Raw genomic sequence first — 15,244 nt, 5'->3', positions numbered from 1 at the left:
ATGTTTTTCAGCAGCAGAGATCAGTCAAGATCAAGGGAAAGATGAACAGAATAAAGTAAAGAGACCCAATTTTCATCAACGATAAGGTTCACCTTCCGACTGGACAGCGACCCTAAGCACACAGCCAAGACAACGCAGTAGTGGCTTCGGGACAAGTCTCTGAATGTCCTTGAGTGGCCCTGCCAGAGCTCGCACTTTAACCCGATCAAACATCTCTGGAGAGACTAATGGAGCTTGAGAGGATCTGCAGAGAAGAATAGGAGAAACTTCCCAACTACAGGTGTGCAAGGCTTTTAGCGTCATACAAAAGACGTGGTTGTAATCGCTATCAATGGTGCTTCAATAAAATACTGAGTAAATGGTCTAAATACTTATCTAAATGTAATATTTTTTTATATTTTTTTGTGTATATTTTTATATATATATCTCTATCTATATCTCAACAAAAATGTATATATTTTTTGATTTGTCATTATGGGGGGGGGATTTCATACGTTTTTAGAGCAAGGTTGTGATGTGGAAGAAGTCAAGGGGTCTGAATACTTTCCGAATGCACAGTATTTAGATACTTAAACTGCCTGAGACACCTTTGCTATTTGTCTCTGTACTCAATAAATGGTGAAAAACGATTAATGATGGTGTACTTTGTTCGAATGTATATGCATGAAACGTATATTATGGAAAACATGTCCCACACTCCGTCATAGTTAGTAGAACAATGAATGGATTGGCCAGATTTTGGCACATCAGCTTTTAGAAGGTTAATAGGAAAGCTAATCATTCAAACCACCTAAATATACTCGCATTCACTGAGCAAACATTTTCCCAACTGCTTTTTCTACAGTCCTACACACTAACATTCTCCATATCTTAAATTCCAATGCATCCAACATTATGCATGCCTACCATGGTATTTGGCAGCTGCTATTTGAGAACTCATCTATGTGTATTGCAAGTTATGCCTTACAATGTAGGCTATGCCATATGTAGTGGCTAATATTCCTATGCAGCTGTTTTAACTCTAGCTTACATGACACACACACACTTTGTGTTTATAAGAAAAGTATATGATTGAATGTTTTCAAGCCTGCTGCTAGTTATTTGAAATGAAACGCCAAAACATGATTAACATTTTTCATTCACTGACAGATTGCTAATGAAACACAAATTGACATTTACAGTAGTTGGCTAGGCCTGGCAAACTGTAACATTGGCTAGCTTTCAATATATTGGCTAAATGGTCAGAGTTAACTCTAAAGTGCACTTCTATATTTGAAGTGCACTCAAGCAGATATTTACTTATAGCCTGCTATATCTGATCCTCTTCATCAGACAGCAGCTTGCGTTCTCACAACGGGCTGTGTTTACATCGTAGATAGAAGCAGAACAATTGCTTCCTTCATCATGAGTATGTACAGAAGTTATGGTTGGTTCCAAGTTTAGCAGTTTGACATTTATCTCGGCAGACCCTATTGAAATCTACCTTTTTGAGTGCAATAATTAGTGTCAAACTTTTATAGTAGTAAGAATTTTTCACTGTCACATATACAAAAATCAGCTCATTCAACTTCACATTTTTCGGCTTCGGCCCACTACCTAATTGTCGAGCCAAACTGTCCCATAAATAAACTCCGCAACAAAAGAAACGTCCCTTTTTCAGGACCCTGTCTTTCAAAGATCATTCGTAAAAATTCAAATAACTTCAGCTCTTCATTGTAAAGGGTTTAAACACTGTTTCCCATGCTTGTTCAATGAACCATAAACAATTAATGAACATGCACCCGTGGAACGGTCGTTAAGAGACTAACAGCTTACAGACGGTAGGCAATTAAGGTCACAGTTATGAAAACTTAGGACACTAAAGAGGCCTTTCTACTGACTCTGAAAAACACCAAAAGAAAGATGCCCAGGATCCCTGCTCATCTGCGTGAATGTGCATTAGGCATGCTGTAAGGAGGCATGAGGACTGCAGATGTGGCCAGGGCAATAAATTGCAATGTCCGTACTGTGAGACGTCTAAGACAGCGCTACAGTGAGGCAGGACGGACAGCTGATCGTCCTCGCCGTGGCAGACCACATCTAACAACATCTGTACAGGATCAGTACATCCGAACATCACACCTGCGGGACAGGTACAGGATGGCAACAACAGCTGCCCGAGTTGCACCAGGAACGCACAGTCCCTCCAGTGCTCAGACTTTCCGCAATAGGCTGAGAGAGGCTGGACTGAGGCCTGTTGTAAGGCAGACATCACCAGCAACAACGTCCCCTATTGGCACAAACACACCGTCGCTGGACCAGACAGGACTGACAAAAAGTGCTCTTCACTGACGAGTTTCGGTTTTGTCTCATCCGAGGGTGATGGTCGGATTCGCGTTTATCGTCGAAGGAATGAGTGTTACACCGAGGCCTGTACTCTGGAGTGGGATCGATGTGGAGGGTCCGTCATGGTCTGGGGTGATGTCACAGCGTCATCGGACTGAGCTTGTCATTGCCTGCAATCTCAACGCTGTGCGTTTACAGGGAAGACATCCTCCTCCCTCCATGTGGTACCCTTCCTGCAGGCTCATCCTGACATGACCCTCCAGCATGACAATGGCCCCAGCCATACTGCTCGTTCTGTGCGTGATTTCCTGCAAGACAGGAATGTCAGTGTTCTGCCATGGCCGGCGAAGAACCCGGATCTCAATCCCATTGAGGATGTCTGTGGAACTTGTTCAGTTTGTCTCAGTTGTTGAATCTTATGTTAATACATATTTACACATGTTAACCTCTCTGGGCCAGTGGGACGTTTGGTCACCACCCTTGTCAACAGCCAGTGGAATTGCGTGGCGCGAAATACATATCCCTCAGATGCTGACTTCAATTTCTCAAACATATGACTATTTTACACCATTTAAAAGATAAGACAAGAGGTTAATCTAACCACTTCAAAAAAAGGCTTTACAGCGAAAGCAAAACATTAGATTATGTCAGGAGAGTACCCTGCCAAAAATAATCACACAGCCATTTTCAAACCAAGCATATATGTCACAAAATTTGACACCCACCAACTTTGGGGCTCACTAAACTCAGAATTACTGTTAGAAAAATTTGATTACCTTTGCTGTTCTTCGTCAGAATGCACTCCCAGGACTTCTAATTCAACAACAAATGTTTTGGTTCCAAATAATCCATAGTTATATCCAAATACCTCCGTTTTGTTCGTGCGTTCAGGTCACTATCCGAAGGGTAACGCGCGAGCGCATTTCGTGCCAAATGTCAAAATATTCCATTACCGTACTTAACATGTCAAACGCTGTTTAAAATCAATTTTTATGCTATTTTTTTCTCGTAAAATAGCAATAATATTCCAACTGGACAACGTTGTATTCATTCAAAGACTGAAAGAAAGAAATGGAGAAGTCTCGTGAACGCGCATCAGTCTCACTGTCCCCAGGCAGGCAACTTACAAACTCTGCTGCTGTACTTTGCCCAGAGACAGGAGACACGTCATTCCGCTTTCTGAACGCTTTAGAGAGCCAATGGAAGCCTTAAAGTGTCACGTAACAGCACAGATGCTGTATTTTTGATAGAGATGCAACAGAAGGACAACAAATTGTCACAGGGCACTTCCTGCATGGAATCTTCTCAGGTTTTGGCCTGCCATATGAGTTCTGTTATACTCAGACACCAAGTTTTAGAAACTTCAGTGTTTTCTATCCAAATCTACTAATTATATGCATATTCTCGTTTCTGGGCAAGAGTAGTAACCAGTTTAAATCGTACGTTTCTTTTATCCCGCCGTGAAAATACTGCCCCCTAGCACCAACAGGTTAAGTTTGCTGAAAATAAACGTAGTTGACAGTGAGAGGACGTTTCTTGTTTAGTTGGCAAGAGAGCAGAAACATACTGTCATCCAGATGTTTTTTTTTCTCCGGAAATTCCATTTGGAGGATTCCCACCCTGCTTGTTCGCTCCTGATTTAGTGAATCCTCCAACTGGGATTTGGAAAATATTAAAATAACATTTCACTACAGTAACAAGTCATCTATAATTCTATGATCCCAGCTACACTTAGTTTTCAGTTTGAATCGATCCCAGTGTTGCTGAATAGAACAATTGCGCTGCATTGGTGGTTTCGGCACTGAAGAGACTTTCCAATTGCATTTCTAACCCGTGCAGCTCAGGGCATGACTTTGGCCATGTCCCAAATGTCACGCTATTCCCTATCTAGTGCACTACTCTATGGGCCCTGGTCAAAGGTAGTGTACTGTAAAGGCAATAGGGAGCCGTTTGGGAGGCAACCACTTGTCCTTGACTCTGACCCCTGTCCCCTCGAACGTAGTGACACCATCTGTGACCTGGGTGGAGTGGATGAGCTGGCCAACTACGGAGAGTATTCGGGAGCGCCCAGCGAGCAACAGACCTACGACTACGCCAAGACCATCCTCTCACTTATGACCAGAGAGAAGCACCATGAAGGTGGGCACTTGCTCAGCTTCCCCTACCCCAATTATAACCTTAACCATTAGTAGGAAAGTGTAGAACTGACCCAAGATCAACGTCTAGTGGTAACTTCACCCTACACCTGCGAACTCGCCAGGGTTGCCCACTTGCAGCTCTTATAGTTTTGAAATCAACGTTGGCATAGTCAGCGCATATTACATTTGTGCTATATCATAAAAAACAATGCATGTAGAAGAAAAAAGTCCCTCAGACTGTATTGCTCCTGTACTGCCTCTATTCCAATGTTTTGATCCGAGTTGGATCTTCTTAATTCATTTATTAATCTTCATCAATAAATGTGGACCAATATGTGTTGACCTTTTTTGTGTGTGTTTTTTACTAGTTACACTTAAATTACTTTTGGACACAGACGAATTCCATTGGTTAGGACTACTTAACTCAGTGTACCACTAAGTTCTATCACATGCTCAATGTGATAGTGTGTTACCGCATTGTCAAACTAGATGTTTGTTGTTACGTGAAGTCTCAGCATTAATACTAACACATTTCTATCTTTGCCTTGCCAGGGAAAGTGCTGATCATCGGAGGAAGCATCGCTAACTTCACAAACGTGGCGGCCACGTTCAAAGTAAGGCGCCCAAACACGGTCTTCCCCTAGTGCTGTGTCATTGATAGGGCCAGACATAATCTGAGTGCAGAATGTGCATGAGTCCCTTGAATGTCATTTGTAATGGAAAATATTTTCATTGGCCTTGTCTAAATACCTCTACTCGCGTTCTAAATAGTATAATATGTTAAATGTCTAACATTGAGTGCTTTAAATGCCAGGATGTCATACTCTATATATACCAAAGTATGTGGACGCCCCTTCAAATTTGTGGATTATGCTATTTCAGCCACACCTGTTGCTGACAGGTATATAAAATAAAGCACACAGTCATGCAATCTTCATAAACAAACATTGGCAGTAGAATGGCCTTACTGAAGACCTCAGTGACTTTCAACGTGGTGTCATAGGATGCCACCTTTCCAACAAGTCAGGTCATCAAATTTCTGCCCTGCTTCAGCTTCCCCGGTCAACTAACTGCTGTTGTTGTGAAGTGGGAATGTCTAGGAGCAACAACTGCTCAGCCGCGAAGTGGTAGGCCGCACAAGCTCACAGAACGGAACCGCCGAGTGCTGAAAATTGCCTGTCCTCGGTTGCAACACTCACTACTGAGTTCCAAATTGCCTCTAGAAGCAACGTCAGCACAAGAGCTTCATGAAATGGGTTTCCATGGCCGAGCAGCCACACACAAGCCTAAGATTACCAAGCATCGTCTGGAGTAGTGTAAAGCTTGCCATCATTGGGCTCTGGAGCAGTGGAAACGTGTTCTCTGGACTAATGAATCGCGCTTCACCATCTGGCAGTCCTACAGACTGGGTTTGTCAGATGCCAGGAGAATGCTACCTGCCCGAATGCACAGTGCCAACTGTAAAGTTTGGTGGAGGAGGAATAATGGTCTGGGCCTGTTTTTCATGGTTCGGGCTAGGCCCCTTAATTCCAGTGAAGGGAAATCTTAACGTTACAGCATACAATGACATTCTAGACAATGTGCTTCCAACTTTGTGGTTACAGTTTGGGGAAGGTGCTTTCCTGTTTCAGCATGACAATGCCCCTCTGCACTAAGCGAGGTCCATACAGAAATGTTTTTTTGAGATCGGTGTGGAAGATTTTGATTGGTCTGTACAGAGCCCTGAACTCATCCCCATCCGGTGAGCCAAGCCTAATTGCCCAACATCAGTGCCTGACCTCACTAATGCTCTTGTGGCTGAATGGAAGCAAGTCTACGCAGCAATGTTCAAACATCTAGTTCAGTAGAAAACCTTCCCAGAAGTGTGGAGGCTGTTATAGCAGCAAAGGGGGGACCAATGCCATATTAATGCCCATGATTTTGAAATTAGATGTTCGACAAGCAAGTGTCCACGTACTTTTTGTCATGTAGTGTACACATTTAGACTTCATCTAGTATTTGCTGCATACTCTATTGAGGAAGAGGTGCATCTTTTCAGACCCATTTGTGATAAGAGGATGGGCTGTAGCAAAATGAACGAATGACGGGAAACAACGCGTTTGAGCATTAGATGACGCTTTCTTAGGATGGGTGAGCCTAGTATGTTTATTTGTTGCTGAATGCATACTTTTATATTAAACAGTACTTTCTAAATGAGATATATGTATGATTAGTACACAGTACGTTTTAAAAATTAGTAGGCAAGATCGATTTTCGGACACACTCTATTTGGATACACATGAGCTGATGCCTAGTCTTCCTGGCAAAATTCTAACATTTAGAATCTATTCAATCAAACCAAATAATGCCACTAAACATATAACATGCTGCAGTTTCATATATGAAAATTATGTATATAATTATATAAATTCAATAAGGACAGATTTAGAAAAGCCACCCTGCAGATTTTGTCCAGCCCTAGCCATTGTGCCTGCCATTAATCCCATGCTTTGAACAAGGCATGTCTATCCATACATTTTACCATGCTGTGCTCTCCTTTGTCCACCACTAGGGCATCGTCAGGGCTATCAAAGACTACCAGGGACCCCTGAAGGAGAACGGAGTCACCATCTTTGTGCGTCGTGGCGGCCCCAACTACCAGGAGGGCCTCAGAGTGATGGGAGAAGTAGGTGAGTCCAGGCTGCACATTCACTTCAACTATTTGGCTACATTCCAATTCTCTACCCTACTTCCCGAAGTGTGCACTTGTACACTCCCTCTCATGGATTAAAAGGAATGGACTGGTATAATGAATATGGTGGTAGCTCCCTCAGCCATTCTTGTATCAAGCCAATGCTTTGAAATGCATGAGGTGGAGTGAAAGAGTGCACAGTTGTGGAGAAGGAAAGATAATTGAAGCATGGCAATTGTCCCACTCCTCCCTTCTGCCAACCTTTACTCCAATTCTCTGATCTGAGACGACTGTCCAGGACTGCATCCCGGATGAGTGCTATTTGGGACAGACCTTAGTTTCTGCCATATTGCTTTCAACTGAGTGGCACCATCGCTTCAACTATCAGATGTGTTAAGGCGATTTAGGGGGAGTAATTAAGTAATGTAGAAGTGTGGCCAGATAACGCTACTACTGGTCATACAGTGCCTTCAGAAAGGCTTTATCCACATTTTATTGTGTTAGTCTTTAATTTAAAATTGATTCAATTTATATTTTTGGTCACTGGCCTACACACAATAACCCATAATGTACGAGTGTAATTATGTTTTTATGAATTGTTTACAAATTCATAAATTATTTATCTGAAATGTTTTGAGTAAGTATTCAACACCTTTGTCATGGCAATGCTAAATAGGTTCAGGAGTAAAAATGTGCTTAACCTCTCTTGGGTAGGGGGCAGTATTTTCACGGCCGGACGAAAAACGTACCCAGATTATACGGCCTACTACTCAGGCCCAGGAACTAGAATATGCATATTAGTAGTAGATTTGGTTAGAAAACACTCTGAAGTTTCTAAAACTGAATGATGTCTGTGAGTATAACCGAACTCATATGGCAGGCCAAAACCTGAGAAAAATCTATCCAGGAAGTGGGAAATCTGGTGCTTGTAGTCCTTTCAAGTCATTGCCTATCGAACACAGTGACTTAGGGTTCATTTTGCACTTCCTAAGGCTTCCACTAGATGTCAACAGTCTTTAGAAAGTTGTTTGAGGCGTCCAAACAGAGAGCGAACAGAGGAAGTTGGAAGTTGTTGACTCAGGAAAAAAAAAAAAGATATAGATGTACTATTGTAAAGTGGTTGTTCCACTGGATATCATAAGGTGAATGCACCAATTTGTAAGTCGCTCTGGATAAGAGCGTCTGCTAAATGACGTAAATGTAAAGCACATTAATTCATTGGCGCGCGTTCACATGAGGGGTAGCTGTGTTCCAAAACGTTTTTCAAGACACTGGAATCGTCCGGTTGGAATATTATTGAAGTTCTAAGTTAAAAAGGCCCTAAAGATTGATGCTATACAACGTTTGACATGTTTGAACGAACGTAAATATAACTTTTTTGTAACTTTTCGTTGTGACATTTTGGCCGTGCTTCCTACACTTGTTGTTTGCGCGTTCAGTAAGCTACTCCAAGGAGCTATTTGGACTTAAACTATGGACTTTATCGAACAAAACAACATTTATTGTGGACCTGGGATTCCTGGAAGTGCCTTCTGATGAAGATCATCAAAGGTAAGTGAATATTTCTAATGCTATTTATGATTTTAGATGACTCCAAAATGGCGGGTATCTATATTGCTTGATGTCTTTTTCTGAGCTCAGTACTCAGATTATTGCAAAGTGTGCTTTCCCCGTGAAGCTTTTTTGAAATCTGTCACAGCGGTTGCATAAAGGAGATGTTCATCTATAATTCTTTGAATAACAGTTTAATATTTTATCAACGTTTATGATGAGTATTTTTGTAAATTTGTTGTGCTGATTCACTGGCAGTATTGGATGCAAAATATTTTCTGAACATCACGCGGCAACATAAAATGCTGTTTTTGGATATAAATATGAACTTGATCGAACAAAAAATGTATGTATTGTGTAACATGATGTCCAAGGAGTGTCATCTGATGAAGATCGTCAAAGGTTAGTGCATAATTGTAGCTGGTTTTCTGTTTTTTGTGATGCCTGTCCTTGCTAGGAAAATGGCTGTGTGGTTTTTCTTGTTAGATTATATTAGGACAGTTCCAACTTTATGCTTTCGCCATAAAGCCTTTTTGAAATCAGACAATGTGGTTACATTAAGGAGACGTGTATCTTTAAGCTGCATGGACTCTGTGTGCAATAATACTGTATAACATGAATTTTGAATGACTACCTCAACTCTGTACACCACACACAATTAGCTGTCAGGTCCAGGAAATTTCAAACACAGATTCAACCGCAAACACCAGGGACGTTTTATTGTTAAATGGGTAAAAATAAAAAAAGCAGACTTTGAATATCCCTTTGAGCATGGTGAAGTTAATTACTCTGGATGGTGTGTCATTACACCCAGTCATTACAAAGATACAGTCGGCCTTCCAAACGTTGCCAGACATGAAGGAAATCGCTCAGGGATTTCACTAGCAGGCCAATGGTGACTTTCAAATAGTTTAATGGCTGTGATAGGAAAAAACTGAGGATGGATCAACAACATTGTAGTTACTCCACAATACTAACCCAATTGACAGAGTGAAAAGCAGGAAGCCTGAGCAGAATAAAAATATACCAAAACATGCATCCTGTTTGCAACAAGGCGCTAAAGTAATATTGCAAAAAAAGATGTACTAAAACATAACGACCATCTTTGGCACTAAGATCATTTTGAGTCCATTGGTAGACAATGAAAAAGATTTTTATGTTTTTGGGAAATTCACACCTGGAGATTTGATCAATAGGTTTCCTTCTTATTGTACAGTTCACGATAATCAAAATATTTGTTAACCATGTCCATTTTTTTTCCCCACAGGGAAGACCACCGGTATCCCCATCTATGTTTTCGGCACAGAGACCCACATGACGGCCATTGTCGGCATGGCGCTGGGTCACCAGCCAATCCCCAACCAGCCTCCAGTAGCCGCCCACACGGCCAACTTCCTGCTCAACTCCAGTACCAACGCCGCTGTACGTTTTCTGTTCAATGTAGAGCTGACCCCAATTAGTCGACAGGTCGATTGTTTGGTCGATAGCTTTTCGGTCGACCAAGATTGTATTTTTTTGTTGTTTTTGGTCAAGCAGTGGAGTGTATGCATGCACGCACGCATGTATGCCAGCCAGCCAATCAAAAGTTTGGACACACACACTCACTCAAGGGTTTTTCTTTATTTTTACTATTTTCTACTTTGTGGAATAATAGTGACGACATCAACACAATGAAATAACACATATAGAATCATGTAGTAACCAAGGAAGTGTTAAACAAATACATTCTTCAAAGTAGCCACCCTTTGCCTTGAAGACAGCTTTGCACACTCTTGGCATTCTTGCAACCAGCTTTCATGGGGTAGTCATCTGAAATCCATTTAAATTAACAGGTGTGCCTTGCTAAAAGTTCATTTGTGGAATTTATTTCCTCCTTATTGTGTTTGAGCTAATCTGTTGTGACAAGGTAGGGGTGGTATACAGAAGAGAGCCATGTAAGTCCATATTATGGCAAGAACAGCTAAAACAAGCAAAGTGAAACGACAGTCCATCATTTAATTTTAGACATGGTCAGTCAATCTGGAACATTTTAAGAACTATGAAAGTGTCTTCAAGTGAAGTCGCAAAAACCATCAAGCGCTATGTTGAAACTGGCTCATGAGGACCGCCACAGGAATGGAAGACCCAGAGTTACCTCTGCTGCAGAGGATAAGTTCATTGGAGTTACCAGCCTCAGAAATTACAGCCCAAATAAATGCTTCAGAGTTCAAGTAACAGACATATCTCAATAGCAACTGTTCAGAGGAGACTGAGTGAATCAGGCATTCATGTTCAAATTGCTGCAAAGAAACCACTACTAAAGGACACCAATAAGAAGAGACTTGCTTGTGCCAAGAAACACGAGCAATGGACATTAGACTGGTGGAAATCTGTCCTTTGGTCTGATGTCCAAATTTGAGAACTTTGAGATGCAGGGTAGGTGAACGGATGATCTCCGCATATGTGGTTCCCACCGTGAAGCAGGGAGGTGGGGGTGCTTTTCTGGTGACACTGTCTGTGATTTATTTAGAATTCAAGGCACACTAAACCAGCATAGCTACCACAGCATTCTGCAGCAATACGCCATGCCATCTAGTTTGCACTTAGTCCCACTATCATTTGTTTTTCAACAGGACAATGACCCAGCACACCTCTAGGCTGTGTAAGGGCTATTTGACTAAAGAGAGTGATGGAGTGCTGCATCAAATGAGCTGGCCTCCACAGTCACCCGACCTCAACCCAATTGAGATGGTTTGGGATGAGTTGGACCGCAGAGTGAAGGAAAAGCAGCCAATAAGTGCTCAGCATATGTGGGGACTCTTTCAAGACTGTTGGAAAAGCATTCCTCATGAAGCTGGTTGAGAGAATGCCAAGCGTGTGCAAAGCTGTCATCAAGGCAAAGGGTGGCTACTTTGAAGAATCTCAAATATAAAATGTATTTTGATTTGTTGCGCACTTTTTTTTTTTTTTGGTTAATACATGATTACATGTGTTATTCTGATGTCTTCACTGTTATTCTACAATGTAGAACATAGTACAATTAACGAAAAACCCTTGAATGAGTTGGGTGTCCAAACTTTTGACTGGTACTGTGTGTATATATCTTAAATTATCATGAATTTAATGATATAATTTTGAAGCCCATGACATGACCACGGAAGTATGACTTAGGGTGACGTCACTTTCGCAGGGTATTCACTGTATTGAAAAGGTATTGGCCCCACCCTGACTACTGCAGCTCATAGGATAACATTTTATGCCAGCACTTCAGACAGAGAGTCTGAATTTCCTGGCATGTAGTCTGACCTCAAGACTTTTATTGACCCTAACAATTTGACGACCTAGCTAGTACTGCTGTTATTTCCACCATCAGCTACATTCAACATGGGAATGATGACCCTCATAACTTCTAGCAGCCTCAAATCCAGATACTTCTTCAAAATTAACAACTCCCACAACAAACTCCCTCATCATTCTCTCCCTTCTAGACCTTAGTGTTCACTTGTATATTTGAGTATCTATATACCCCTGTAATTACTATTCAGGAAGCCCACATCGCCCTCTCATCACTGTCTCTCTTCTTTTAGACCCCAGCATCTACCAGGACAGCCTCCTTCTCTGAGCCCAGAGCAGCCAACGATGCCACGTCAGCTAAAAAGCCCAAAGCGGGCGTACCAGCAGGTAACAAGTGCTAACCACGCCACCCTGCCCTCCTTACCAATTTGTACTGGTTTCCCTGGCACAGATTAAACCCAGTCTCCATTGAGGATGCTTTTAAATGCAGGACTAGGCTTAATCTGTGTCAGGGGAAACCTATCCTTAAAGCGCTAGTTTACAACAAAACAAACATATGTCATGTGTAGCTCCTCAGAGGTTCAGTAAGAAAAGGGGACAGTTTAGACTCCCTACACTTCATATTAATTAAGGCACATTGTAGCTAAATGTAGCAAGATGTTTTGCAAAGGAAACCATTTAAATCACGTAGTAGAGCATTTGGAGTAAACAATTGACATTGCAAAATGTTTTGCTACAGTGTGCATTGTGCACTAATGAATATGAATGACCCTGTTCTCAAACACACCACCCTCTGTCTTTCTGTCTGCTTCTTCACCTCTGCCATCCCACTTTCCCTTTTCTCTCCCCATCTACACCAACCACCCAGCACAGTTTGACATTTTAAATGTTTTATGTTTTTGCCCCTCATTTCGATGTGTAATAAACCTGTCTTTTCATGCTCAAATCTTATAAGCCGCTTCTTATTGTCCATGGCTGTGGCCTGTGAAGGAGGAATTCACAGGAGACTGCTACGGTAAGTGCAGGTGTAACCCTACACGACTAGCTCGCCCATCCTGCTCCCCCCTCTCCTTGGGTTTGCACCTGTCTTTCCCCACACTTCCCCAATTTAGAGGTGTGTGTGTGTTGCTTTCACGCCTATGTTCTGCATTGGCATTCTAGAACTCACACGGTCTAGGCCTAGGGAATGGTCTACATGGGTAAGTTCCTTGGGTTTCGTATTGTTTGTGTTTAAGTAGATGTTTAGTTAATTGAGCTCTATATTCGTCCCTTCTCTTATTGGGTATCCATGCAATGAAGTGTGAAGGCCAAGGCATGTAGCCATAATGCAACCATACAACACACCCAATGCATTAGTTGATTGATGAGGTTACGTAGTATGGCTTTTATTCAAACTGTTTTGTAACTTTTTTCGTTGTCGCTTATTTTGTCGTCACTGCTTTGTGTTGTTGGTCACAGAAGCACAGGCTTCGTCAGGCTGGAGTGGAGGTAGGGACGAGTGATTAGACCCTCAGTCCTCCTCCAGGCTCTCCTCTCCTTCTTTCCCCTACCTCTATCCCTGTTTCTCAAGTAGTGTGTGTGGGGAAATGCCTTTGTTCAGCCTCCATCCAGTTAGGTGTTTCTCATGGTGACTAACTGTCCCAATTCTCTAGTCTTTTCCAGAAATGTTGACTTGCATGCTTCCCGGCATGGATTTTAAAGCATATTATTGATGTTAGCATGGGCTGGAGCATATTATTGATGTATGCATTGGCTGGAGTGAGTTTCCACCATTTGTTAAATCCATGCACGGGTGTAAGTGTACACTTTGGGAGGAGGGTGTAGAATCAGATGCAAACCTTGTCAAATGGCTCTGCGGCTGTCCCGGGCTGCGTTTCATTCCAGAAAGTTGCTCCCTTCCTCTTTTCTCGCGCCCCTTTTTTTGTTTTTTATACTCTATATATATATATGTATGTATGTATGTATGTATGTATGTATGTATGTATGTATGTATGTGTGTGTGTGTGTGTGTGTGTGTGTGTGTGTGTTATCCAAGGATAAACATGTATATATTTTTATTTTTTTACCCCTTTCTTCCAAATTTCATGGTATCCAATTGGTAGTTAGTCTTGTCCCATCGCAGCAGCTCCTGTACGGACTCGGGAGAGGCGATTGTCGAGAGCCGTGCGTCCTCCGAAACACGACCAAGCCGCCTGCTTCTTGACACAATGCCTGTTTTAACCCGGAAGCCAGCCGCACCAATGTGTCGGAGAAAACACAGTATACCTGGCATCCGTGTCAACGTGCATGCACCTGGCCCGCCACTAGAGTGCGATGGGACAAGAACATTCTGGCCGGCCAAACGCTCCCCTAACCCGGACGATTTTGGATCAATTGTGTGCCGCCCCATGGTTCTCCTGGTCGCGGTCGGCTTTGACAGAGAGAGGATTTCTAGTGGCACAGCTAGCACTGCGCCACTCGGGAGGCCCAGGATAAACACTTTGTAACAAACCGGCTTTGGTCCATGTGGCCTATTTTTGGGTAAGTCTCGAGACTGGATGACAACATTTTGGAAAACAGTTTAATATGTGTTTATCAAGGATGGGGGGGTGATGGTGAGAACACTGAGTGACATCCTTAACTTTGTTTTTATAAAAGTGCAATTAGTGCTGTGTTCACATCTCTCCTAAAGTAACCTTTGTGAACGACTGTAATACTTTGAGGTTTCATCTTTTAGAAAGGACTTAGTCTGGCTTGGTGTGGGTTTACAATCGGAGATGTACAGTTCTTTATAGAAGTGGGAGTAACTAGATCAATTTGGGTTCTGATTTAGTAATTTCAGTTTTAGATTTAATAATTGCTAAATCAGCTAATTGATCATTACTGCGTAGCTTGTTGTCCAGTGCTGGGTCGATTACCATGGAAGTAATGGTTGAGTCTTACTCAATGGATGGTAAATTAAGTTTAATTTATGGGAAAGATTTTCAAGTGATTCTTAAAAAAAAATTGTAGATTGATTTCCTCTTCTAGCTTAGTTCGTGCTGTTTCCAGGTCATGCACATTGTCCGCTGTCTTTAAACTCCACTTTAGTTGAGTAGGTATCCACTTTAAAAGTGAGCCGTGCAAAAGACTCAAGAGAAGTCGGGGTGGGTTCGATTCCCACGGGGGACCAGTACGGGGAAAAAAATTGTATGAAATGTATGCATTCACTACTGTAAGTCGCTCTGGATAAGAGTGTCTGCTAAATGACCAATGTAAATGTAAGTCGAGGGTAGAGGTTTTTTCCTTACAAACAGTCTCTCGGATA

General features: G+C 42.1%; 1 protein-coding gene across 5 annotated transcripts in view; it reads left to right on the top strand.

The window, feature by feature from the left end:
* Nucleotides 1-15,244, top strand: part of LOC106589258 (ATP-citrate synthase) — a 127,227-nt gene that overhangs the window by 26,890 nt on the left and 85,093 nt on the right. For 4 of the 5 annotated variants that reach the window (XR_006762624.1, XM_014178973.2, XM_014178974.2 and 1 more), the window contains exons 9-14: nucleotides 4,328-4,464; nucleotides 5,016-5,077; nucleotides 7,015-7,132; nucleotides 9,953-10,107; nucleotides 12,252-12,345; nucleotides 12,914-12,973. Coding sequence is in view for 4 of the 5 variants with exons in the window: in XM_014178973.2 (XP_014034448.1) it covers nucleotides 4,328-4,464; nucleotides 5,016-5,077; nucleotides 7,015-7,132; nucleotides 9,953-10,107; nucleotides 12,252-12,345; nucleotides 12,914-12,973 (626 nt within the window). In the remaining variant the exon portion in view is untranslated. The remainder of the gene's footprint in view (nucleotides 1-4,327; nucleotides 4,465-5,015; nucleotides 5,078-7,014; nucleotides 7,133-9,952; nucleotides 10,108-12,251; nucleotides 12,346-12,913; nucleotides 12,974-15,244) is intronic. The other variant, XM_014178975.2, reaches the window with a different exon arrangement.

The sequence above is a fragment of the Salmo salar genome, chromosome ssa28, assembly GCF_905237065.1.
Source record: "Salmo salar chromosome ssa28, Ssal_v3.1, whole genome shotgun sequence".
Lineage (NCBI taxonomy): Eukaryota > Metazoa > Chordata > Actinopteri > Salmoniformes > Salmonidae > Salmo > Salmo salar.
Note: the sequence above shows the minus strand (reverse complement) of the source record. Positions and strands in the feature narration are given on the sequence as shown.